At 38.1% G+C, this 26731-nt stretch overlaps 1 protein-coding gene across 3 annotated transcripts in view; it reads right to left on the bottom strand.

The window, feature by feature from the left end:
• LOC306857930 (supervillin-like) overlaps positions 1-26731 on the bottom strand; it is a 78956-nt gene that overhangs the window by 19551 nt on the left and 32674 nt on the right. The window contains exons 4-20 of one of the 3 annotated variants that reach the window (XM_079398209.1): positions 24383-24443; positions 22880-23019; positions 22023-22686; positions 21224-21307; positions 17219-17995; positions 16558-16725; positions 15975-16009; positions 14989-15053; positions 13922-14058; positions 11393-11488; positions 10097-10382; positions 7575-7944; positions 6069-6291; positions 4829-4958; positions 1847-1894; positions 984-1052; positions 92-142 (exon numbers count right to left, since the gene is read on the bottom strand). In XM_079398209.1, the coding sequence (XP_079254335.1) occupies positions 92-142; positions 984-1052; positions 1847-1894; positions 4829-4958; positions 6069-6291; positions 7575-7944; positions 10097-10382; positions 11393-11488; positions 13922-14058; positions 14989-15053; positions 15975-16009; positions 16558-16725; positions 17219-17995; positions 21224-21307; positions 22023-22686; positions 22880-23019; positions 24383-24443 (3404 nt within the window). The remainder of the gene's footprint in view (positions 1-91; positions 143-983; positions 1053-1846; positions 1895-4828; positions 4959-6068; positions 6292-7574; positions 7945-10096; positions 10383-11392; positions 11489-13921; positions 14059-14988; positions 15054-15974; positions 16010-16557; positions 16726-17218; positions 17996-21223; positions 21308-22022; positions 22687-22879; positions 23020-24382; positions 24444-26731) is intronic. The other 2 variants (XM_079398210.1, XM_079398211.1) reach the window with 2 other exon arrangements.

The raw sequence follows: 26731 nt of genomic DNA, 5'->3' as shown, positions 1-26731 counted from the left end.
ACTTAACGTACATATGTTTACATGCATTACAACAAGTCTTATTGTTGTGTTATGGAGGAATAGTTGATGTGTGTTTGGGGGTGAGAGGCACCTTCCGTCTCCAGGGGTGACGCTCATCCACCTGCATGGGCAGGGGGGTAGCCTTCACAAGGAGGGAAGAGCAGGAAGACAGATGGGAAGAAAGAGGGATGAGAAAAGAATGGAAAGAAAGGATAAAAGGTGAGAGGATGCATGCTAGACTAAAAAGGCTCCTAATAATAGACATAGGAAGGTGATTCTTCACTGCACCGCTGACCTGTTATCCTATCAGTTAGTCAAGATAATGAAGATGGTAGAAAGATTTCAATATACAGGCCTAAAGGTTTAAGCATTAAGTGAATTATGTGAAATGTATATAAATAAGTAACTTTTTGTAATTTAAGATCAAGAGTTTATTAGAAGACAAGAAACTGCCAAGACAAGAACTGAGTGCTCAAATTAATCCAAGAAATACAAGAATGTATTTTCTTAGACATCATGAAATACTTGTACAAAATGTTGTGCATTGTTACACTGTACAGAATATAAAATAGTCAGTGAAAGTGTTAGAATTGTTTACTTGTAGAAAAAAAAGGTGTACTCTTATTAAAAAAAATAATATATAAATAAATAAAAAAAGTAAAGAGGATGTTCCCAGAAGCCAAATGTTGTTTATTTAATTAGATTTCTTCTTTTTGTTTTGTTACCATTGATGTACATTATTTTGTGTTACACAGGTAAAATATACAGGCAATGAAATTCCATTCCTGAAACACTGTCCCTGTATTTTGTATGGTGGACTTCTGGTCTGACGTGTTTTTTAAATCATAAATTTAGAAGGATTTAGTATGGTGTAAAAAGTAAAAATGAAAAAAATAAAAAAATATTAGTGGTCAAGAGAGGGCAGCTGTCAGTATCAGAGGGCGGAGTGAGGAGGATAGTTTACATTGGGTGTTTTTGCTCACCTTGGGGAGGATTGCTATTTGATCCAGTGGTTCAGAGGCACACGAAAAGGAGGTGGAAAAGACAGGATCCTACAGACAAGACCGAGAGGGGAAGCAAGACAAAAGATGAAGAGACATGACAAAACAGGAGGGAATGAAGAGGAAGTACAGGGAAATACAGCAGGCAGGTGACACTGGTCTTAGACAAAATATCACTCCTAAATAACCACACAACCTCTAGACAAGAAAGTAATTTGCTACAATGCTATAGTCAAATCTAAAATACAACACACAATCACCAGCCTTGTACAACCACCCTGAATCTAATGATGCTGAAATCATTCTCCAAACTATGCAGTCAATCAAGCAGTTTCAAGAGAAACCCCAATGGAAAGTACTGGAATCCAATGAAATAAGTGGGCAGATACAGTACTGTAAATAAATCACAAATTCACAGGTTCACAGGCTCGTCATTAATTGATACGGTCACTGTGTGTAAAATTTACGACTAAAGCTAACTGAAATTCTGTAGCCTATCTATGAGAGTGGTTGAACAAGGCAATTAATACCACACCATAACCGTGAAGTCACCATTGGGTAAAATGACAACGCCAACACAATGGCTTTCAAAATATAATAGAAAATTAATTTTGACATTGCAGAACTCATACCGTCACCATGGTAGCAATGTGAGAGGAACAAGCAAATAAAATCACCACCACAAGCAACTGGGTAATCCTGAGTTGACAACAAGATCCGAAACACCATGACAGCACACTGACGTCACCGCGATTACAAGGATTAAACACAAAAACAAAACCATAACCCTTGTACACTGGCAATACCCATGCTAAGCCTGTTAGCACAGAGACTAACAGCCTTACCCAAAGTTGATCAGACACGGCAAAGTCATCAATTATCATCCCATCATCCTACAAAAAGGGGTAAAATGAACAGAGGAGTAATGATCGCCTACTAAAAGCTTGAATACTGAACTTAAACTTGAATCTGGTTACTGAGAAGAATAAACATGTTCATTATGCAGTCTGAAGATACTACCTGCACTAATTCTAATAATAAAGTAACTCAATATTATAAAAAAAATGTTACTCATATCAGAAGTTAACTAATTTTTTAAATCAGCATGAAATACTGTATAAACGTATTCTGATCTACAAGTATTAAAGTCGCAATGAAAATGAATACAACTACATTTGTGTTTTCCCCGTATTAACATGTAAATCTGAGTGAAACAATTGATTGAATGGAGGCAGATCTGAGAGCTTGCAGTTTATTGTGAGAAAGGGAAGGGTTAAGTAGTCTGAATGACTGGAGCAGATCTGCATACATCACTTGTAAGAAAAGATCGCTAGAAGATTAGTTATGATATTTTAATTAAAAAGTACGAGGTCAAAAGAAATTAAATTAATTGTAATTTCATGCCAACTTTAATGCTGATGGAATAGTAATCTATTAAAGAAATTGTGATTGCTAAATCTGATCTGCCAGATCTTCAGACGAGTATTGGCTCTAATGATAGCTAATTTCCTATGCTGAACTTTGTGATAAAGTGATGTTATAAGTAAAATCACATTATAGCATTTATGCAACCTGAAGATATCAAAACCCTGCAGTGAAGTGACTGAAACATTCTAGAGAATAAATCCAAACAGAGAAAGGCATGTAAAACCTCACCACATCCCCACCGTCCTAGAGAATTAGTATCAAGCATGCAAAGTTTTGAAATATGTTTTATTATAAAAAAAAAAAAAAAAAAACATGCAGTAAAGTAGTGGACTAGCAGAAAGACTTTAGGCAGGTTTTAAGCAGGTTAAGAACACATACTGTATCAAACATACAAATAATCTAGAACCCTTTGCTATAACAATGATGTACACATTCATGATGACCACGTGACCTCTACCAGCCCTATTAAAACCTTTTTTTTTTATGTTTTATGTCAGTCACAATTATTTAAGAGTGCATAGATAATACCTCTAACTTAATCATTTCTAAACATCATAAAAAAATCATACTACACTAGGGGTGCAACAGTACACAAATATGACAGTTCGGTACATACCTCGGTTTTAACGTCACGGTTCGGTATGATTTCGGTACAGCAGGGGGAAAAATTAAACTTTTTTTTTCTTTAAATAAACAGTGGTTTACTGAACAAGTTGCTCTCTCTTTAAATACGTTCAGTTATAGTTAATTTTCTTAGTGATAAAAATCTACCTCAGCTTATGCTTAAAACTATAGGAAGCCCTTTTACATTATAAGGTTACAATGAGGCCTAACATATTAATCCAAACTTACATTTAATTACTATTTATTTTCAAATAGATGATCAACACTCAATTTAAAAATAAATAAATAGTATGCAAACATGTAAATTGCAGGCTATTTCTAGGCTATTATATTCAATCAAAATATATTCAATTACACACTGATAATCATAACAGATTAATTTAAGCATACATTAAATAATTAAGACTAACAGGTTTAGTAAAATATAGGGGGAAGGGGAAGTGGTGTGTGGCCAAGTATGGTGACCCATACTCGGAATTTGTGTTCTGCATTTAACCCATCCAAGTGTGCACACAGTAGTGAATATACACCCGGAGCAGTGGGCAGCCATTTATGTTGCGGCGCCCGGGGACCAGTTTGGGGTTCGGTGCCTTGCTCAAGGGCACCTCAGTCGTGGTATTGAAGGTGGAGAAAGCGCTGGTTATTCACTCCCCCCACCTACAATCCCTGCCGGACCTGAAATTCGAACCCGCGACCTTCGGGTTACAAGTCCGACTCTCTAACCATTAGGCCACGACTTCCCCTAATGAGTACATGTAATATTTTGCAAAACGCTCCTCTCTAGACTTCATTTCTCTAGTGAACTAACGAGCTGTGGACACTCATGACTCATGACATCAACACAATACTGTTTTGTTGATGTCTTTCCGCGGTTGAAACACTGATTGTGCGATTACATGAGGCATGAGATGTTCAGTCATGTTTATTCACGTTAAAACTAGTAGTAAAGAAGTAGGAATGATCGCGTTCACTCGCACTCTGCACAAGTGGGTCAAGGCTCAGACACGGAAACCGGAGCTGATCGCGGCCGCTCGAGTCAATGCTTGTGTTGGGTTTTTACCAGCACGTTTCTGAACCGTCCCAGAAGCGGCTCTCCAAGGCATTTATACGGCGATCTGTCATACCACAAAGACTGTCAAAACGCCATTTTTTTTTTGAATTTCCTGAAAGAAAAAAAAATAAATAAATACTGTATTCGTTCAGTACAAGTGCGTACCAAACCGAAAGATCCATACCGAAACAGTTTGGTACGAATACGTGTACCGTTACATCCCTAGACTACACTATTTAAAAGTAAATAAATTGCTAACTCTGAGCAAACCTGTCTGCTATAGAGATTGTGTGCAGATTAGAACTCTTGAGTTTCACACAGAAGCAAATAAAATAACATTTTTAAAACAATTGAAAAATGACCCATGAACACCACAAAAACCATGCAAACAGAAAGGACAGAATAAAGTGAAATGATACAAGATAAGAAAACAATAAATAGCACTAACCCTTCTCTGTTTAGAGTTACTCAATTGCACAAAGGCCAATTCTAAGATGAAATGCTGGACTATGCAACAAACGCAAACTAAACCACTAAATCACAAAAATGAACCAGTTGCATGATATTTGCTCTGCATCAACCAGAGCTGATAATACAAGATGTTACAATAGATATATTCATCAATCTAACACAACAGCTGTTGAATACACACTGTATATGAAATTAGACAACGCACCATATGACCTGTACGGTCAGCTGAGACAGTTCAAGGTTCAGAGGTTACCTTCTTGAAGCTCTGTTCCACTTCACATAGCTGGGCATGTCTTTCAGACACAGCAATCTTCACCACATCTTGTTTTTTATTTATCCTGTTCCTCCAGTCTTCCTCTCCACTCTTCTTCAACAGAACCAGCCTGCGAGAGACAGAATCATGTGTCATTATGAACTCTAGACTGATTTAATGATTTAAAAACCTTATATACACTTTTAAATTCTTGAAATTAATTTTGTAGGTGCATTTACTGATTAATAATTGTGTAGACTTTGAAATTTCTTCACAAAAACATTTTATGGATGAGAAGGAACAGATAGTGAAGCAGACAAGACAAGAGCCTAGCATGCTTGGGAACTCCTTCAACACTGTTGAAAAGCAATCCAGAAGGATTCCTCAGCCAAGTAGCGCTGCACTGTAATCTAGACAAATGACATCCACGTCAAAGGAACCAAAATATCAGATTACGTTAAAAAAAATTTGGTCTCTACATAATTTCCAATTGTATATTTATGTATATAAAATTTATATTGCAAATTATTCTCTGTGAAAAAAAAGTTACAAATCATTAATCAATCCGACCAGCTCGCGTCAGCTTTCTTCCTAAGGCAACAGACAGATGCCCATCAGTTACACAATACTTTGATCTCAAACCAGACACAGTAGAACAGCTCTTACAAAACTAAACAAACCAATCTATACAGAGTTATACACAATAGAGTGTTACACAGAACTGGAATATGCTAAACTCAGTAAGTTTTTTTCCTAATATCTTTTCTCCTCCATCTGTGTGCTTCCTGTCAGACCACAACACAAGAAGGCAGTCAGATGGCAGAAAGACATTCCCGCAGCATCATTACTATCGACAATAACCTAGTTTATGTTGTGTAAGGACTTGGAGCATCTGATGTTTCCATTTCAAACGTAATTTTTCTCCCAGTTCTCATTCTAAATAGAATGATTGAACTGACATATATTCAAAAAATACACAGTGCATGTGCAACCCACTTTCTCCAAATAGTCCAAATGGAACACACACACACACACAGAAAAGTCTAAGGCAGCAATATCCTGCTTTTTACAGAGATAGAAAGATATCGGTTTTCAATATACATCTATAAGTATACATTTACCTATGCAAGGGAAAACACTAACATATGACATTCTGATTTATTTTCATATCACCACATTATAAGCTTCACAAACTCTTCAAAGATGTCATTTTGGATATTTAATACTTTCATACACTCACCTCTCTTTGATGGACATCTGTCTGGTAGACATGATGTCTGAGAGCTTGTCTCCCTCCTCTGTTTTAAAGGCAGTCTCCTGCTCTTCTTCTCTCCTGTTGTCCTCCGAGAGGTGTCCGGCAGACTCCGTGTATGTGTGTGGTGCGAGAGAGCCGCTCCGTAAAGAGGATGAGCCCTGCGATACAGCTGCCGCTGCACGTACTTCGGCTGTGCGCACAGGAAGATCTGTTAAACACAGACACAGGAAAGGGTTAGAGCAGCCCCAGTGATACAATCAATAACAGCTCACTGACAGGCGGAGCCACCACAGACGCATACAAACATAGCCAAACTCTCTCACACACATGGTCAAGAGTTAATGCTCACTTGAGCATGTGAATACAAACATAGTAAAACTGATGAATATGTAACACAGGAAATGAGTGTCAGTTTCTATGCATAAAGGGAAGCTTCGTTGTTCATGCTGCAACCATGTGGCTTAGACAGACATCTTTCTGTCTTTTCAAATGGGGAAAAGTTTAAAACCACCAGCCTGAATGACAGACACCAAACAGGAAGACTACAGAACAGACGCACATCATATCCTATCCACACATATATTTTTGTGAAGTCACACTGATATCAGCACAGAACACATGTACAGCAGACACTGCAGGAAACCATCACAACAAGCCATCCTTGATAAAACAGACAGTACATGACTGTGAATTGTAGAGCAAGATAGAAAGATGTGCATCTTGGGCACAGTAATTAATTTAGGTCTAAGATGGAAATATGCATTATTTTATTTATTTTTTTCATTTTGACATGGAACGGTCAAATTAGAACCTTGGGGTAAGATGCAAAAAGTTTAAGTGGGCAAATATTTTAAATAAAATTTTAAATGATAATTAATTGGAATTAGCATTTAGTAATTCCATATAGCTCATCTTTAACTTTTTTTTTTTAAGATTGTGATTTTTTGATTTGGCAGTTTTTTTCCATTTGAGTGACAATTAAATTAATTTTAAAATATTAACGACACTTTATAAAAGAAATTCCTGTCATATCATCAAATCACCAAATACACAAACTATTCAGAGGTGTCATTTTGGAAATGTCATACTTTCATACGCTCTCCTTTCTTTGATTAAAGCACCACTTCTTAATAAAAGAATGAATTTCTTATATTTGGCATATTTAGTAAATATCCAATGACAGCTGTGACCGGACTTCTCTCCCAGGGGGCTATCTGTCCTCATCTTACCCAAACAGTGAGACAAAATTAAATTACAACTAAATAAACAACTGCATCCATCTATTTCCCCTAATAATAAAATATAATAGATGATGAGATGATGTGCACTGCTCTTACAGAGAGCATCCTGCCATATTATTAACTAGGAAAAACAGGTACAAAAAAATAAAAATACAAAAGAAAAGAGAGTTAAATAACAATACCACAGTATAGGTACAGAAACGTATGAGATGTACCACTTAGAAAACAAACATCACCTATATTTCTCTACCTGATATGGCTGCCTTTGACTTGTGCTCTCCATCTGTTTCTGAAGGGTCTTGAGGGGTCACCAGAGCCTCATCGTGCCCTTTATACTCCGGTTGAGAGTGTGGTGTCTGTTTCATGCTCTCTGGAGAGGGGAGCTTCCTCTTCCCCATGCTCAATAACTGCTTTTCTCCTTGGGCCACTGGGAACACATCTGGATTCTGATGAGCAGTTTGAGGTTGGTAAGGTGGGGAGAGGGTCTGCTCATAGTAGGCAGGGTCAAATACATTGGGCATGGTCAGGTGGATGTCACCAGCATGTTCAGTGGAAACGGTCGAAGATCTCAGGGCCGAGGTAGAGGTGGATGCAAAACGAGCTCCACCTGCAGGCTGCAGCTACAAGAGGACAAGAAAAGAGAAGGATGAAGAGTTTGAGCAGAAAAGAAAAGGACAGAAGATTTGAGAGTGAACAGTATGAGAAAGAGAGAGAGAGAGAGAGAGAGAGAGAGAGAGAGAGAGAGAGAGAGAGAGAGAGAGAGAGAGAGATTAGAGCAAAGAGAGAGGGATGGGATGAGAACAAAAAGTGAGTCAGCATGGGCAGGAAACAACACATTCATCAACAATTCATCAGCAGACACACGTCAATCATGCTGACTAATCAGAGGCTGACTTAGTGCATTTCCTGTAGCTGAAAGGCAAGCATCAAATCAGCCAATAACAAAACCATTCACTAAGCCATGCCCTTTATATACTGAACCCAACTGTTCCCATCATGCCCTCAGAAACAGACACAATCAATTAAATTTAACACTACTGTGTTAGCAGGGCTTTAGGCAGAGTTGCGGTGTACATTCAGAATAAGATCATTGATTTCCAAATAAAGTAAGCATTCATCAGTGACACATTTCTCCTAAAAACACTCAAAACCTCCCACTCATTCATTCGGAAGTCTTCATAGGCAAAAACATAGAATATCTTCAATGACAACAACTGAAACACAACTGACTTTCCTTAGACAACTGCTTGATCACAATGAATGGAGTATGACAAATTTAAATATTCATATAATAGTAAGTATAGGAAACAACAATAATGAATAGGGGTGGGCAGTATGTGGGAACTGTTATACTGTAAAGCAGCAGTGTCTTATTGCAGCGGTAGGATTGCATTCTCACCACAAACCACCACCCCAGAGTTTTCAATCGGGCCGAGACACGATCAGATGATGTCAGAGTTACTATTTTAGTAACAGAACATTTACTGCGATCATATATGCCTAAATAAGTCGAACTAAGGGAGAAAACACGCCAGGTTCCAAAACAAATGCTCCAGATGTGAGAAAGCCCAATAAGTGGTTAAAAATGGGCTATACTAATAGTTATCTATAGCCAAAATTATTACAAATAGTTCTCTTAACTCAAGACACATTCCAGTCTGTATTTTCACATTTTTTCCATGCTTCGTCACAAAATCAAATCACAGAAAGCAACATACACTATAGCAAGTGTCTTTGCAGAGTAACCCAGGACTAATGATGTTTATACATAAAACACTAAACAGACAAAACATCATATCTTGTTAAAATTTCTCAGCTCCATTTCAAAAGCACATAAAGACTGCGAAGCCTGTTCTTGATCTACCAGCAATCTGGAGCTACATTCACAAACAGAAGCATTTACTTCCATGCCTTCTTTGGGGCTGTACAATAATCTACGCAAGATGCTTAAAAGAAATGCCTGAATTCAGCCTACTGGCACATAGGGACATATATGCTGAATCATTAGGACAACTGCTTCTAAAACACGGGACAATGGTTTTACTGCAGGCTAAGTAAAACCTTGGTTTCTATTAAATACCATGCTGTTCTAGAGGACTAGGGTATCCTCACATGTTCCAGATCACTCAGAAGCTCTGAGAACTCAGATTCCTCGTCAAACATCTCAGAATCAGAATCATCCTGCATCAGAGACAAACCCCTTTAAATGTTCAATCGTATGTGTCTGTGTGTGTTGAACTAAGATTGATTACATGTCTGTGGATGTAATACTTCAACATATGCCCAACAAACTTAAATCAGGGTACATGGTAAGAGTGGGCGATATGAGCAAAAATATAACAATATTCCAAACATTTCGGTTGATTAGAAAAAAACATTAGAATCCTTATTAATGTGTTCACGCTACACACATTAATATTTTACAGAACATAATTTTTAAAGGCTGCAAAGTAAGTATTAAAAACAAAACAAAAAAGTACCTACTCGGGGAAAGTTATTCATCAGCCAGCGACTCCCGATTTCTGTCTGACTTGCTTTATAGCTTCATTGTTTTAGTCTTTTCTCTTCTCCTCCAGTATTTAACTGACATGCACTATATGGCCAAAAGCATGTGCACACCCAAAGATCACACCCATATGTGCTTAATTTAATGACCAGTCATGATTCATGATTTAAATGACATGAGTAATGAACTAAACTGATAAAATTCCCAAATGTGGCATGAATAAGCATGGTCTGATTGTTTAATGAAGAGTCAGAAATGTTACATACCTGTTCAACCTCTCCTAGTGTGATTGGCTGAGTCTGGTAGCGGGCATTACCCCTACGTGACCGAGTGTCTCCCCTGGCCCGAGGGCCGTGGCTGGACGGCTGTGCCAGGCGGTTGAAGAGTGCCATCTTCTCTGCCAGACTCAGCGTGGAAAGGTCTGGCTCCTCTTGGCCATCCTCCCCTGGAGATGCATGGCGAGCTCGATCCGTCTCCACTGCCTCCTGAGCCAGCCGAACCTCTCTGGCCTCTTCCCTCACCATGGAGCTCTGCAGAGATGATGCCTGCAAGCTGTAGGGCACATCAACACCAGACATTTCAGGAATGCTCAATGTGTTTCATATTAATTCCATTATATCACCTGTAAGGCTGGGCTGCATGACTGTATTTATCATATATAATTATGATAATACTAAAGAATTACAACATTTTGTGTAAATAACTACTTAAATAAACTTGGATTAAACATGCATGCATAGAATATAAAAGCAATTGTGATTCATGTTACAGTATGAATAAAGCATTGTAAAGGTAACCACAAAGAGACATTGTGGATGTGCTGTTCTTTCAGCAGTCAATTTATCCACACAAATGAATAAATGTCTGTTAAACATTTTCAAGGACAAATAAAAAATAAAACATTTCTTAATATTAAGATTATAGTAGCATGTGCAGATAAACATGTCATGCAGTTTATATGCTGAACATGTTGCTGATGAAGCAAAAAAACACAAGCGACATGACTCAAAATTCCTCCAAGGAATGGGTCATACTTTCACAAGTAATTCAGACGCATTTAACAACTGTTACCATTTCATGAACTTACAAATCATTAATAACATATATTATAGCTCAACGCAAGTCAGTGATGATCATGATAAGTTTATTTGTACTCCTGAAATTGTGGGTGTGCTTTTAAAATTCTCACTCTTAATTTTAGTAACGTAAACTAATACTCTGTATTGGCCTGAAAATACCACAAGAGGGTGCTGGTTCTTAATTTGACTTGTAAATAAAACCAAAAGTGTATATTAAAATGATTTCTAAAGAATCATGTGACACTGAAGACTGTATTTTAAAATATATCTTAAAATAGGAAACAATTATTTTAAATTGTAATGATATTTCACAATACAATTGTTGAGCGCTTTCATCATGATGCATGAAATTGAGACATTTTTGTAAAGACAAATCTGTAAACATGCAAGCTCTCAGTGACAAACATTAGTATTGATAAGAGTGACCATGCCTGTATTACACACACACGCTCATGGGAGTGTCTATATGTGTGTCCTGGGTACCTGTATTTGGTCACAGAGTTGCTGATTAGAGTGGGACTGGGAACACACGTTACAGAGGTTTGTACAGTCACGGGCTGCGACAAATGGCCAGGGACACTTTAAACCACACAGAGCAGAAGGAAAGAAACAGAGACACAGGAACTGAACGAAACTGAAGAAAACAGATCATAGCTACATAGGCCACACAAAAGAAAAGGAAAGGATAGAATTTAAAGGAAAAAAACAGTGTACAGACTTCTATTCTATATACACAGGTCCTTCTCAAAAAATTAGCATATTGTGATAAAGTTCATTATTTTCTGTAATGTACTGATAAACATTAGACTTTCATATATTTTAGATTCATTACAACACAACTGAAGTAGTTCAAGCCTTTTATTGTTTTAATATTGATGATTTTGGCATACAGCTCATGAAAACCCAAAATTCCTATCTCAAAAAATTAGCATATTTCATCCGACCAATAAAAGAAAAGTGTTTTTAATACAAAAAAAGTCAACCTTCAAATAATTATGTTCAGTTATGCACTCAATACTTGGTCGGGAATCCTTTTGCAGAAATGACTGCTTCAATGCGGTGTGGCATGGAGGCAATCAGCCTGTGGCACTGCTGAGGTGTTATGGAGGCCCAGGATGCTTCGATAGCGGCCTTAAGCTCATCCAGAGTGTTGGGTCTTGCGTCTCTCAACTTCCTCTTCACAATATCCCACAGATTCTCTATGGGGTTCAGGTCAGGAGAGTTGGCAGGCCAATTGAGCACAGTAATACCATGGTCAGTAAACCATTTACCAGTGGTTTTGGCACTGTGAGCAGGTGCCAGGTCGTGCTGAAAAATGAAATCTTCATCTCCATAAAGCTTTTCAGCAGATGGAAGCATGAAGTGCTCCAAAATCTCCTGATAGCTAGCTGCATTGACCCTGCCCTTGATAAAACACAGTGGACCAACACCAGCATCACTGACTGTGGGTACTTGACACTGGACTTCAGGCATTTTGGCATTTCCCTCTCCCCAGTCTTCCTCCAGACTCTGGCACCTTGATTTCCGAATGACATGCAAAATTTGCTTTCATCCGAAAAAAGTACTTTGGACCACTGAGGAACAGTCCAGTGCTGCTTCTCTGTAGCCCAGGTCAGGCGCTTCTGCCGCTGTTTCTGGTTCAAAAGTGGCTTGACCTGGGGAATGCGGCACCTGTAGCCCATTTCCTGCACACGCCTGTACACGGTGGCTCTGGATGTTTCTACTCCAGACTCAGTCCACTGCTTCCGCAGGTCCCCCAAGGTCTGGAATCGGTCCTTCTCCACAATCTTCCTCAGAGTCCGGTCACCTCTTCTCGTTGTGCTGCGTTTTCTGCCACACTTTTTCCTTTCCACAGACTTCCCACTGAGGTGCCTTGATACAGCACTCTGGGAACAGCCTATTCGTTCAGAAATTTCTTTCTGTGTCTTACCCTCTTGCTTGAGGGTGTCAATGATGGCCTTCTGGACAGCAGTCAGGTCGGCAGTCTTACCCATGATTGCGGTTTTGAGTAATGAACCAGGCTGGGTGTTTTTAAAAGCCTCAGGAATCTTTTGCAGGTGTTTAGAGTTAATTAGTTGATTCAGATGATTAGGTTAATAGCTCGTTTAGAGAACCTTTTCATGATATGCTAATTTTTTGAATTTTGGGTTTTCATGAGCTGTATGCCAAAATCATCAATATTAAAACAATAAAAGGCTTGAACTGCTTCAGTTGTGTTGTAATGAATCTAAAATATATGAAAGTCTAATGTTTATCAGTACATTACAGAAAATAATGAACTTTATCACAATATGCTAATTTTTTGAGAAGGACATGTATAGCACAGGTGTACATAGAGTTTGTGTCTATTTTTGCTTATATATATTTGTGCATTTTATTCACATATATTTACTTTTGTTATCTGTGTGTTGTTTTAGTCTCTGTGTACTGTAAAACAAACATAATTGGCAATAAAGCTCTTTCTGACTAATTCATTTGTTGACTGATACTGATACATATAAAATTCATATACATATGCCAAAAGTGACAGTAAATACTTTTATATTGTTACAAAAGATTTATACTTAAAATAAATGCTGTTCTTTTGAATTTTATATTCAAAGAATAATAATTTTAAAAAGTTTCACGATGTCCACAAAAATAATAAACAGCACAACTGTTTTAAACAATGTTTCTTGAGCATGAAATCAGCATATTAGAATGACTGAGCAGTGACTGGAATAAATAACTTTTAAAAATATATTAAAATAGAAACCAGTTAATATTGTAATATTTCACAACATTGCTGTTTTTACTGTGCTTTTGATCAAATAAATAGTGAATATAAGAGACTTCTTTCAAAAACATAAAAAAAAAAATGTTACAGACCCACCACTGAACTGTAGTTTATATCTTGCCAAATCTTTTAAATATTCATGTTGATGTAAATGTTGAAGCTAACAAATGTAAACATTTGGGTTTTTTGTGCCCTCAACCTGAATTATTGAACATGTCACAAACTTTAAAACTTACGTAGCAGCAATGACTACTTCCTCCGAGGTGACGGGCTGAGTGCGGGAGCGATCCTGACCTCTCCTCAGCCTGCGTTCAACAGCAGGATTACGGCTCCATGCCTTCAAAACTGAACCATCTGAAGTCTTTTCAAGCTCCTAAGAAACAGGAAGACTTTATATGAAAGCTTTGCACAATAACTTCTTACAATGCACACTAACTTCTAACAAAATTAATATAAACAAAAAATAAAAACACTAAAATGCTGCATTTGACTGAGGAACTTTAATAGCTTGTTCAAGATATCAGATGTTTTTCCTTTAACTCAGGTTTCTATTAGACTCACTAAATTGTGTTGGTCACAATTTGTTATTTCCTGGAGTTTCAAATGTCATATTTGAGGAATGTGCATGTTTGTATGATGTGAGAGTTGAGGGGTAATGGACTGAAGTGTCATCTTTATACAATTCTTGGGATGGCAAATTAATGTACAACGACAGACAGACAAGTTCTGTTCCAAAAACAAGAAAACTGAACATTGTTAAGTCACCAAAGTCATGTTTCTATCAACAGGCAGCAAAAGATATGTTTTATATTCAAAGACTTGTTTTGGACTATATCAAAGGGAGAACTGAATGGGGGGGGGGGGGGGGGGGGGACTCATTGCCACAAGCTCAGAGAAAATTTAAATCTTCATTCAGATAGCAGGACAATAGAGAGGCATATTTTATTCAGCACTGAAAAGTAAAAATTGAATATTGTGCTAATTTAAAACACAGCACTTCACCCAATATTGGTGTGTTATGCATTTGTTGTGTTTATTACAGCATCAAATATTAAGCTTAGCAACATGCTAACATCAGACTCCATTGGAATCAACAGAGCTGTGGTCAATTCAATCTATGTGCACTTCATGTAAGGGACAATATTTGTGTGGTCTGCATAACCATTGGCAGGGTTGTGTCAACACGGAGTGTTTCAAATAAGCCACTTAATAAGACTGGTTAGGATGCTCTCTTTATAGACAGTATAGAAAGAAGCAGCTCACTTTCAGAACAGAAGCACAGACACACTCAAGCACCACATACCCTGAAAAGAGAGCGTTTGGCGGCTACACTCAGCTTTGCTCTCTCATCCAACTTCTCTTCATCCACTGGAAAAACACAGGAAGAGAAGAACCGAATGAGTCAGAAGCCTTTTCATGAGAACTATTTCATGAAATCCCATGACTTTCAGAGGACAAACACAATGCTAAACACATGGTAGAAAGATTACACAAGCAAATTTCTCTACTCTGATTTCACAAAGGTTAACCTTAAATAAGACACAGCAGGGAAAAATAAATGCTGTACATCTACCAAATGCAACATTTATATTAAAATCTGCTCTAACGTTTAGATTAAAATCTGCTCTGAAAAATGAAAATCTGTGATCATTTACTCACCTTCATGTTGCTTCAAACCCATAGAATTTGGTTAATCTTCAAAATTCTAATTTATTTATTTTTTTAATGAAACTAGAGAGACTTCTATACCTCCACTGAAAGTTCAGGAAACCAAAACTTAGATTCATGTGTCATTAAGTTTCATTAAAAAATATCTTCATTTGTGTTTCAAAGATGAACCAAAGTTTAATGTCAAAGTATCAAATACTTTATTTTTACATCTTGCTCAAGGTAGAGCTTTAACTGTTGAAAATGTTAGAGTCAGCATTCAGCACATTTTTATTGAGCAAGGACGCATTAGACTGATTTATTTTCCCAAATAAATGCTGTTCTTTGCAGTAATAATACTAAAATGTATTATGGTTTACAACAAAAACACATTTGTTTCAATAATTGTATGTACTATCACAGCATGTCAGTTTGTATTACTAAGGAAATAGTTGTGTAATGTTACTGTGTCATCCTGTCCCGTCACAAAGTTTGTAAACACAAGTCAGACTGCAAAACAGCAACTAAAGGTGGCTAGAGTGACTTTCTATTTCAAAATGACAATAGACAAATATGCTTCATCAAACCTTAAGTGATAATACAGATGGTGTTGTGTATGCAAAAAACAAAAAAAAGACTTACCTTCAGGGCTCAGTGGTTCAGGGCTTAGATGAGACCTAAAGAGAACAAAAGTTGAAGTCTTAAAAAATGCTTACAATTAAACATCAAATCATTTTGGATTTTAAAATGATTAGGTCAACCAGCTGACTTGCAATAGTGTAAGCAGACAAAAGCAGCAGCATATTTAGGAATAAGTGAATCAGGAAAATACACAAAGAAGCAAGTGGGAAAGTGCAGAAAACAATCAGGACTGCTTAGCATTTGACAGAATTATAGATTTCGCAACATGCCACAGAAATAGAGGAGGAAGAAAAAAATGACAACAAAAGAGCCTTTCATTAAAACCACTGACCAAACCTTTGGATTAGAATTCACTACACATAAAAACAGTATACAGTGTGTTAAAGGAGTAAAAGTATTGAGTGAGCCAAAAGCTAACTTGAAGGCATTAGCGCATAAACACAGTGCAGTTAAAAAAGGTAAATTAAAAAAAAATAATTTCAAACCAGTCTGGATTTAGTTTTCTGCACATCAAGTGTAATTTTAAATTTGCACTCCAGGACAACTCTACAATATCGTGCATAAAACTACTCAAAATGCCTACCGGTCCGACTGTTCACGCTCAGTTGATGTGATAGGCTGCGTTCTAAACCTCTCAGATGTCTTTCTATTCTCAGTAGGACATATATACCGCAAAGGGCGACGAGATGAGCGATCTTTGACTCTCTCACTTCTCCAGGGTGCATGTGTATCTGGAGGCACCTCTTCTGCCCTATTACATCACAAAGCATGACTAAACAAAGCAGCATTGAAGAATGGCCAGATGCACAAGCAAAATGCTAATGCTGGATGAATATTTCATCTGAGCATCCTCATAGTGGGTTAAACTAACTACTGAAAACCGTACAAACAAAAAGTGGTTAAGAATTATTTTGTCAGCACAACTAGCATAAACACATATAATTGTTTCTAGAAATACAAAGCTGCCAAGCCAAGGTAAGAAGAAAGATGGGCAGAAATGGTTAATTATTACTGACAAAGTGCGCACTAGACAAGCCGAGCAGCATGATGGCTGAAAGAACAGAGCATTAAAATCTGCTGGTCAACTTTGAATGAGCGATTCCTCTGTAAGATCATGATGTCTCTTCTAACATTTAATTCTCCAAGCAGTTACATTAGATGAGATTTTGATTAACTGCGTGTTAATCATCAATGTTAGATAATGTTAGTAAGTCGACACGTAATGATAATGTACCACCACCTACAGTTCGGCTTTCCGGGGACTCGCAACACTTTCCAGGTAGGTGTGGCGGAGTCGGGCAACTGAAACCCTTGCATCGTGGGATAGGTGATTGCCATTAGGCACTTTCTCCTGAGGGGCAAGTTCTCTGATTGGGTTCTGGATGGCATTCTGTTGGACATTTCCAGTATCCAGAGGTTTTGACATATATCTCCCACTGGAGGTCTGGACTGGGGCATAGGAGCTAGCGTCAGCCCTTCTATGGGCCTCTAGAGCTCTTGCTTGCATAGACTCGGTGGCCTGAAGTCGGGACACGTGCTCTGTGTAAACTTCCCGTCTTGAGTGACCTCCACGGCGCCCTCTGGGGTCATTTGCAATATCCTCCCTTCTGTGCTGACTGATGCCTGGGTTTACCGCTACGTTGTCGGTACTTCCTTGGCACAGGTCTTCAGTGCTCCGTTCTTTCTGACAAATGTCAGAAGGTAAAACTGCCTTCCTGCTTCGCAGGAACCCCACTGTCCTCACATCCTGTTTTCCCTCTGGTTCAAGCACTTCTTGAATCTCTAGTTTATGCCTGGAAATGGATTCGCTGCCCATAGAGAAGTAGCTCTGGCACCCCAGGTCATGGCGTTCCTCTTGTCCAGGGTGGGTCAGCCGCTGCTTGGCAGCAGCATCAGGGAGGTTCCGATTGTGAGGGTGATATCGAGGGTATGATTGGGGAAACTGATTGTATGCACGTCCTTCTGTCGTTTGACCCCTGTGAAACGGCTCGTCACGGGCCAGTCTCTCGCTAACTCGGATTCTTCAGAAGAAGAGAAAAAGGTTGGTTACTTAGACTTAAATGAGATATCAACTGACTCTGCAAAAGAAAAAAAAAAAAAACAGAACCATTTCATGGCCATGGAAGTGAGTGGAAGCAAGAAATTCTGATCCAACCAAAACAACCCAAGCCACAGAAGCAGTAGAAGTAACTCAGTATGGTTTGTGCTTATTAGAATGTGGTTAAACAGCAACTTTGACAGCGTTTGGAATAAAATATAAAACATTGAGACACTAATAGTGTGTATCAAAGTTGATGTTTTCAGTGGATGGAATAATGAGAACCATGTGAAAAAAGTTTCTCTTACTGTAACAAAAATCAAGCAGCAAAACAACTGATATTTGAAACAACTGGAACATACTGAAACAATCTCAAAATAGTGATTATAGTCAAAACATCATAAACAAAAGGTCGGTCTATTGAATCAGAGGCTTTCTAACTACGATAACAGATCCTCAAATCCCAAACTGTTTATAGGCAACTATATTTTCACGTATGAGCCATTTATACAGTCACGGAAAACACTGTGAAAATTAAGAAAACATGTTTGCAAAATTAAATAATTAGCTTATGCACAATTTTATGTTATTCATACTATGCCAAATTACAAAACCATTAAAGGAATAGTTCACCCAAAAATTAAAAATGTGTTATGTTCTCCCCCTCATGTCATTTCAACGACAAAAGATGATATATTAAAGAATCTAGAACCAAACAGTTGTTGGTCCCCACTGGCTTTCATAGTAGGGAAAGAAATACTATTGAAGTCAATGGGGACGACAAGATTTTCATTTTTGGGTGAACTATCCCTTTAAACAATTGGCAAATGGAAAATATCTGCAGTGTACCATAATTAAATCTGAAGAGAAAAAATGAAGTTTAAATCAAATAGTTTCTTTTTCCAAATTAACCGTGGCCCCCGACTTCCTTAGAACCTCCTGGGGTTCCACAGACCCCAATTTGAAAAGCCCTGCTTCAGATGACAAAAGACTAAAAGCCAAGAGATTCTGCATTGATAATTCTGAATAAGCTTTTCTGTAAACTGTAGAAAAAGCTCGAACCATTTTGATACATAAAGGCGGTTTCTCCCTTATATATTATCTTTTAAATTTATAGCTATGGACATCTAAACAACCAGCTAATTTCACACTACACAGCATTTCATTACATGCTGGGTGAGAAAGGTTTGCTGATGAACTAGCTCATTTTGTGATGACTGGTTCTTTATGTTAGGTCAGCAGAATCAAAGCTCTCAGTAGGGGAAGGCAAAAGACTCTCTTATCCAAAAGCTTTATCAGTCAGTGCACTACCAGTGAAGATACCTATATCATCACAAAGAAAAATTAAAATAAATTCCTTTTTAAAAATGAATGTTTCTTATAGGGTTACACTCTTTTTTGAGTTCTATCCCACACTCCTCTAGCTGATAAAATCTGTTTCTCCTGACCCGAGCTTGATGGCTGCAATCTATACACTCACACTTGAGTTTCACATATGGTCCCATGCACTCCATTGAGCTCCTCTGGACCCCTGTTTAAGTGAAACCATGCACTGCACTATGTAATTGTTGAGTCATGTGAACTGTTTTTAACCTCCTCTAAGCAGACTGTATTTTCAAAGCTAAATTAAAAAAAATATCTCTTTCAAAATGTAGCCAAGAGATATGGTTCACAAAATGAAAAAAAAAAGTCTTAAAATGCAAAATACAAACACAGAGGTGTGTTTGCAATAAGACCAATAATCACATATTGAAATATCTAAATAAAATTTAATGTTAACTTCAAATGCAAATTCGTGGAAGTTGAACATTAACTCAAAAACCATCTACATCAATATAACAAAAGGAAACCATTTTTTTGAAGGTAATGATTGTGCAAATACTCTGTAGATTCTTCAGAGGAGGTGGTGGAGAGGCCATCCTTCTCCATTTTTCTCTACACATCTCTTCTATCTACATCGGGTTTGTTAAAGTCAGCAGACATTAAGTGACAAGGAATTGCAAAAGAGAAATTTGTCCACATTGTAAAATAAAACTAAACTGGTATAGTCTCTGGAAGACTAAAAAGTGAGAATGAAAGAACAGGGATAGAATAGAAGGGAAAAAAAAATGCAAAACAGGAACAATTTGCATGTGAAATGATTCCCAGCAAACTTGGCTCTGGTGTTTTGCATGACTAATCAAGTTATCGCACTCTCCATTTGGCATATTGAGCTAATGCAGGCCAAATGATCTGCATTTACATTCTTGTTGAGGTGACAGCTCAACAATTTTCTCTTCCACCACAATACCACAAACTCAAACATGTCACACTTGATTCAGCCACGTACTGAAATACAATACAAGGACAATAACTGCCATATAGGGATAAACCACACACACAAAGTAACTGGACTGTGCCTGAAATATATTAGGAAGAGTTAAGGGTAAACTGCAGCAAGAGGTCTAAACGTTCATTGAACGAATTCAAACCCACAGCACTCATTAACAGCGTGGATGGGATGGGTGGTAGAAATGTGTGCGAGGATGGCCAGTTTGTTACTGAAATGATAGGCCCAACTCAAAACCACGCCCTGAGCCCTCTGCCTTGCTGGTTCCTAACAACCTGACAGACTAAACCAGCCCTTATTATCCCTTCGTAAAGCCAGGTTGCTACTATGATCACTTAAGTAAGAAACAGTCACATGATTTACAACTTTGTGTTCCAGGCTAAATTTGGTCCCTTGTAGGGGTGTGCAATATTTAGAATATCTGACTTAATATCGCAACTGTTGTTTTAACAACATGTAAGCTGACACAGAGTATGTCACTCACAAAAACTTGCTGCTATTCACTGGTGGTTTTAGTGTCATATTTATGTATCCATGAAAGGCATACACCAGCCAAGGTACCAGCACAAAAACACACTCAGCTAAATTTAGTTTAATTACTGTTATTTAAAAAAAATCTCAAATATCAAGATATATTTTGTCAATATCGCACAACCCCTAGTTCCTAGCCACAGTAAGTTGCAAAGTGGAACCACCAGACTACAATCCAATAAACCACTAGAAAACACAAGACTCCTGTCATAGTCATTCTTACCTCGCATACCAGCAAGGACGTTTATCGGACAGGACTAGAGATGGTTTGAGATGGGGCCATGAGGTTAGGCGGGACCACTGTTAAGTGAAGGGTGTCAAACACACCCATAAATCCCAAATGTATGGTACCTGGAAGGCCAGTTGATCAGAGAGAGGGTGTCTCCTTCTGAATCAGTCTGAAGTGACCACTGGTTTGTTGACTGGCTACAGGAGCTAAATTAGTTGAGAAACGCCCAAAAGAGTGAACCACTCAACAGTTTAGTGATTATGCTTTGAGAAAAAATCAATTCTTCTACAAAAAAAAAAAAAAAGTGGGGGAAACCTTAAGAAAAAAAACCTTGGCTCCTGAAAAGAAAGTAGGGCCTCAAATAAATGATGAAAATTGAGCTCGGCCTGCTGGGAACAGGGTTTTAAAGGCCAAGTCCTCATTTGTTCACATTAACTAACCAATCAAACTTTATACTGACATTATAAATGCACTCTGGGTATTTCCTGAATATCATTCTTTATCATATTCATTTGTAATTTTTTGGTTGGCTTGATGTTGGGAATTTTAATTCTGCTGGAAACTTTTGTTGCTTAATTTGGCACGCACTTTAATTCCAATGCGTTACACAGAGCACTGACCCATGCCATAAAGAAACGAATGCCAAAGGACAGTAAAGGTCAATGCTAATGGATAATGTGTCATACTGAACAGAGCCCACCCATCTTTAGGGAGCTGTTAAAACACTCCTAACAGTATGCAAGCCAAATCCTGCAAATTGACGGATTTCTTTTGGGGAAAATACCTGTGAAAGACAGATTCAGGGGAATATCAGCCAACATTCTTTCCAAGAAAGGAAAGAGAGGGAAAATAGGACACAGAGATATATATATATATATATATATAAATAAATAAAAGAAACATCATGCTGAGAAGACTCACCCGTGTCTTTGGAGGATGTTGTGAGCCTGCTGCTCAATAAACAGATCACCAGGAGATGCTCCCTGTTTTGGAGATGGCATCATGGTCCTTCGGCCTGTATTAGGCGAGCTGGGAACCCCCATCGCCCCTGGCTCCTTCCCTGGGACCCTGGCAGACCCTGATACATCCATATATGCAGATGGGTCAGGTGCAGCTCCTCCACGTCCATGCAATTTATTCCGCTCCTGTGCCCTCCTCTGGTTCTCCAGATTCATCATCCTCTCGCGCTCAGAGATAGACTCTGGATCATTGTGAATGTGTGAACTGGCCCTCTCTACATGATGGCTGGGGGTGTAAGCATTATGCTCCACTCCATCTCCTCCTCCTACCTTTGACCTATGTTGTCGGTCTGAGCCGTCAGGCTCTCTGGAGGTTTTGGAGTAGCGAGCCGTATAGTCGGTCTCCAACTCCTGGTCCAGGGAGATGCCATAGCGCTCTGCTAGCTGACGACGCCGTTCTGCCTTGTAGCGTGCGATCCTTTCGGCTTTAGAGTCCAGCTCTGCCACATGAGTGGAGCCAGTGCTGTAGACGGTCTCCGGTTGGACTGTGTGGGTTCTGGACTGAGCCTCTGCACTGTGCGGATTTGGAAAGTTTGGGTCATTTTTGCCATAGTGCTGAAGAGAAACTACAATGAGAGAGATAAAGATAATACATAGTTTATACAGAACTCGTTTGCCTAAACTTTTCTAAATCAACTCAAACCCATCATTGTTTTACTATGCAACCTTATAACATAGATGTTTAATGCACATTATTTCTCATTCATGTTATAGGTGAATGAACGATTCAAAGTATAAAATATTAAGCACATTTCTCACCTGTACAGGGGTCTGCTGCACGGGTATATCTCGGAGTGTCCTCCTCTAGCAGTCGATTGGTAACTAGACCGTCACAGTCTGGGAGATTTTGGAGAACGTCACTATCGATTCCCTCCAGACGTCTTGCAATTCGCTCTTTCCTATAAACAGGAGTGGTACAAAGGCATATTAAACAGTATAATTCTTAAAGGGTTACTCCACCCCAAAATGAAAATTGTCATTAATCACTTACATGTCGCTCCAAACCTGTAAAAGCTTCATTCGTCTTCGGAACACAATTTAAGATATTTTGGATGAATACCGGGAGGTTTGTGACTGTCCCATTGACTGCCAAGTAATTAACAATGCCAAGGCCCAGAAAAGTATGAAAGACATCGCCAAAATAGTCCATCTGTCATCAGTGTTTCAATCTGAATGTTATGAAGCGACAAGAATAGTTTTTGTACACAACTTTATTCAACAATTCGTCTCCTCTGCATCTCTCTAGCGCCACTTTGGAGAGTATCTGCTGGATGCTCTCCAAAATGGCGCTACGGTGAAGCGGATGAGACGCGGAGGGGGACGAATTGTTGAATAAAGTTATCATTTTTATTTTTTTTGCATACAAAAAGGATTCTTGACGCTTCATCACATTCAGGTTGAACCACTGATAACAGATGGACTATTTTGGCGATGTCTTTCATACTTTTCTGGGCCTTGACAGTGTTATTTACTTGGCAGTCAATGGGACAGTCACAAGCCTCCCGGTTTTCTTCCAAAATATCTTAAATTGTGTTTCGAATATGAACGAATCTTTTACGGGTTTGGAACGACATGAGGGTAAGTGATTAATGACAATTTTCATTTTGGGGTGGAGTAACCCCTTTAATATGGGGAAAACAAACTGTAACACTTTAGAATAAGGACCAATTCTCACTATTAAGTAGTTGCTTATTAGCATGCCTATTATTAACACATTGGCTGTTTATTAGCACTTATAAAGCATTTAATCTACACGACCATATTCTACATCCGTAATCCTACCCAATACCTAAACTTAAAAACTACCTTACTAACTATTAATAGGCAGCAAATTAGGAATGTATTGAGGCAAAAGTTGTAGTTAATGGTTTGTTAGCGAGAACTGAACCTGAAATTTAAACATTTTATATTTGTTACATTTATACAGTACTATTCAAAAGTTTAGATTCTGTTAGATTTTTTTAATGTTTTTGAAGGAAGCTTTTAGTGCTGCGCACCAAGGCTATGTGTATTTGATAAAAATAAAAAAAAAATAGTAATGACCTCAAACTTTTAAATGATAGTGTACACATTTATTATACATTCAGTTATTGTGGTATTTTTGGATATGTATGCTACTTTAATTCCGGTGAAGATCTTGAAGCGTGTGGTGAAAGGGAAATTAAAGTGTGCTGACAATTTTGTAACTTTGTTATTGTTGCCGAACACCTGCATTAACTGAACTTTGGCTGTGCATGCTTTGAGAATGATTTAACTTCTCACCTGTTCATGTCCCAACTCTGACTCGAGCTTACACTCTCAAAACGTTTCCTTAATTCTGAGACTAAAAAGGAAAAAGAAAGGGAACGTGAGAATGGGCTGGTAAAAGAATGAGACAGAGGAAGAAGTAAATTTATCAAAACCAATACAAATACTAAAACGTAGTAAATAGTATCCTGTATTTGTTATATTCTTAAACAACCAAGCAAATAAACACAAGTAGAGCTTACTGTAAACTGCAAGATAAACAACACTTCACACCACATGAGGACAGTCTAATCCTTACATAGTTTAGCTTTGCTGGTGTTTAATACCAAGTCTTGTTTCATGATGAATTTGGCGTACAGTATCACACTATCCCTCAAGGGCATATCCAGCATCTTCATAAACCTGTTAAATTCTGAGAGCTCTTTGGCACTAACATTTTCCTACAGTAAGACCCAAGAATGAGTGGTAAACATAAAAATGCCAATCCCATCCTTGGTATTTGTTTTCCAAATAAAATAAATATCCTTCATGATCCTTATATAGTACTGCTTCCTGTGTCACTAAAGTATAGTGACACAGGAATCGCAGCAGCCATATCACCCTGCAGTCCAAGACTGGTTGCCCACTGAAGCTAAGCAGGGTTGAGCCTGGTCAGTACCTGGATGGGAGACCTCCTGGGAAAACTAGGTTGCTGTTGGAAGAGGTGTTAGTGAGGCCAGCAGGGGGTGCTCACCCTGCAGTCTGTGTGGGTCCTAATGCCCCAGTGTAGTGACGGGGACACTATACTGTAAAAAGCACCGTCCTTTGGATGAGATGTTAAACCGAGGTCCTGACTCTCTGTGGTCATTAAAAATCCCAGGATGTCCTTCGAAAAAGAGTAGGGGTGTAAACCTGGCATCCTGGCCAAATTTCCCCATTGGCCTTCAATATGGCCTCCTAATCATCCCCATACACTGATTGGCTTCATCACTCTGTCTCCTCTCCACCAATAAGCTGGTGTGTGGTGGGCTTTCTGGCGCAATATGGCTGCCGTCGCATCATCCAGGTGGATGCTGCACATTGGTGGTGGTTTAGGAGATCCCCCCCCCCCCCTTCTAGCACTTTGAGTACCCAGAAAAGCGCTATATAAAATGTAACAAATTAAAATTAATTAATTATTATACTGCCATGTAGCAGGGACACAATTCCAAAAATAGTTGAGGAGACAAAAGTCCAATGTGTTACCTAAAACAAAAGCTGCTTACAGTCGTCCGACATTAGCTAAGAGCATGGCTGACTGGCTTTCCACAAAAGTTAGCCAATCATAGGTGCGCATCCTCAGTGAATGTTGTTTCAGCTGTAGTCATGGAAATGAGACACTCAACTGTGTCCAGTCACCAGGAGACTGAAAAGTGATTGAGAGGAGACTCATCATGGGCAAATGTGTACACACGGCACACTTGTTTCTAACAATGCTTTCTCAGCCTGGTCTCTCTGGGATTCAAAGCAAAGATCTGAGCGATGCAATGAAGACACAGGGCAGGATTTCTCTTTCTGTTACATGTAGTCAAGTAACAAACTTTTTAAGAAAATTAAAGGAATAAATTGAACAGAACACAATATAATACTTCAAAATAGTCTTTAAATATAAATATATAGCGGCTTGAATATCTTGTAGAAGTTTGAAAAAAAAAAAAAAAAAAAAAAAAAACTTAAATCTCCATTATTTTTTTATTCATTTATTCATTCAAAGTTTGAATATCTCCGCTCCCAACCACTAGCATATAAAAATAGTGCAGCCTGCAAATCACACTGCAAAAAAGAGATGTCCTTCAGCATTTGTCTTGTTTTCCAGTGCAAATGTCAAAAGACTCTTAAATTAGATGCATTTACTTGAGAAGCAAAATTACAAAATAGTACATTTTGTTTCATGAAAAATTTATCAAAATGAAATGTTTATGATTAAAACATTAACAAATATCTGCCTTAGAAAAAAATCTGCTTAATTTTCAAATGCTTGTTCTTTGGTTTTACACATTAACTCTCTTAATCGTGATTCAAAAATGCTGAGGAAGATATCATTTTTTTGCAGTGTAGCTACATTTAATTACATGCCTCAGTTTCTGATGCAAGATCTTTAAGCCTTAATTTGTAGAAGGGCTAATTAAGACTTTTTAAGACCTGCAGACACCCTGAAGTAAGGTCAAGTGTGTCATACTTGCTTAGTTTAATCAATTCTATAAAAAAGTGGACATACAGGTACATCTCAAAAAATTAAAATATCATGAAAGTTCATTTTCTCTTGTAACTTTTCAAAAAGTGAAACTTTCATATATTTTAGACTCATTGCATGTAAAGCATGTCAAACGTTGTTTTGTTTTAATT

This window comes from Barbus barbus (assembly GCF_936440315.1).
Source record: "Barbus barbus genome assembly, chromosome: 38".
Classification (NCBI taxonomy): Eukaryota; Metazoa; Chordata; class Actinopteri; order Cypriniformes; family Cyprinidae; genus Barbus; species Barbus barbus.
This window is presented reverse-complemented; position numbering and strand designations above follow the sequence as displayed.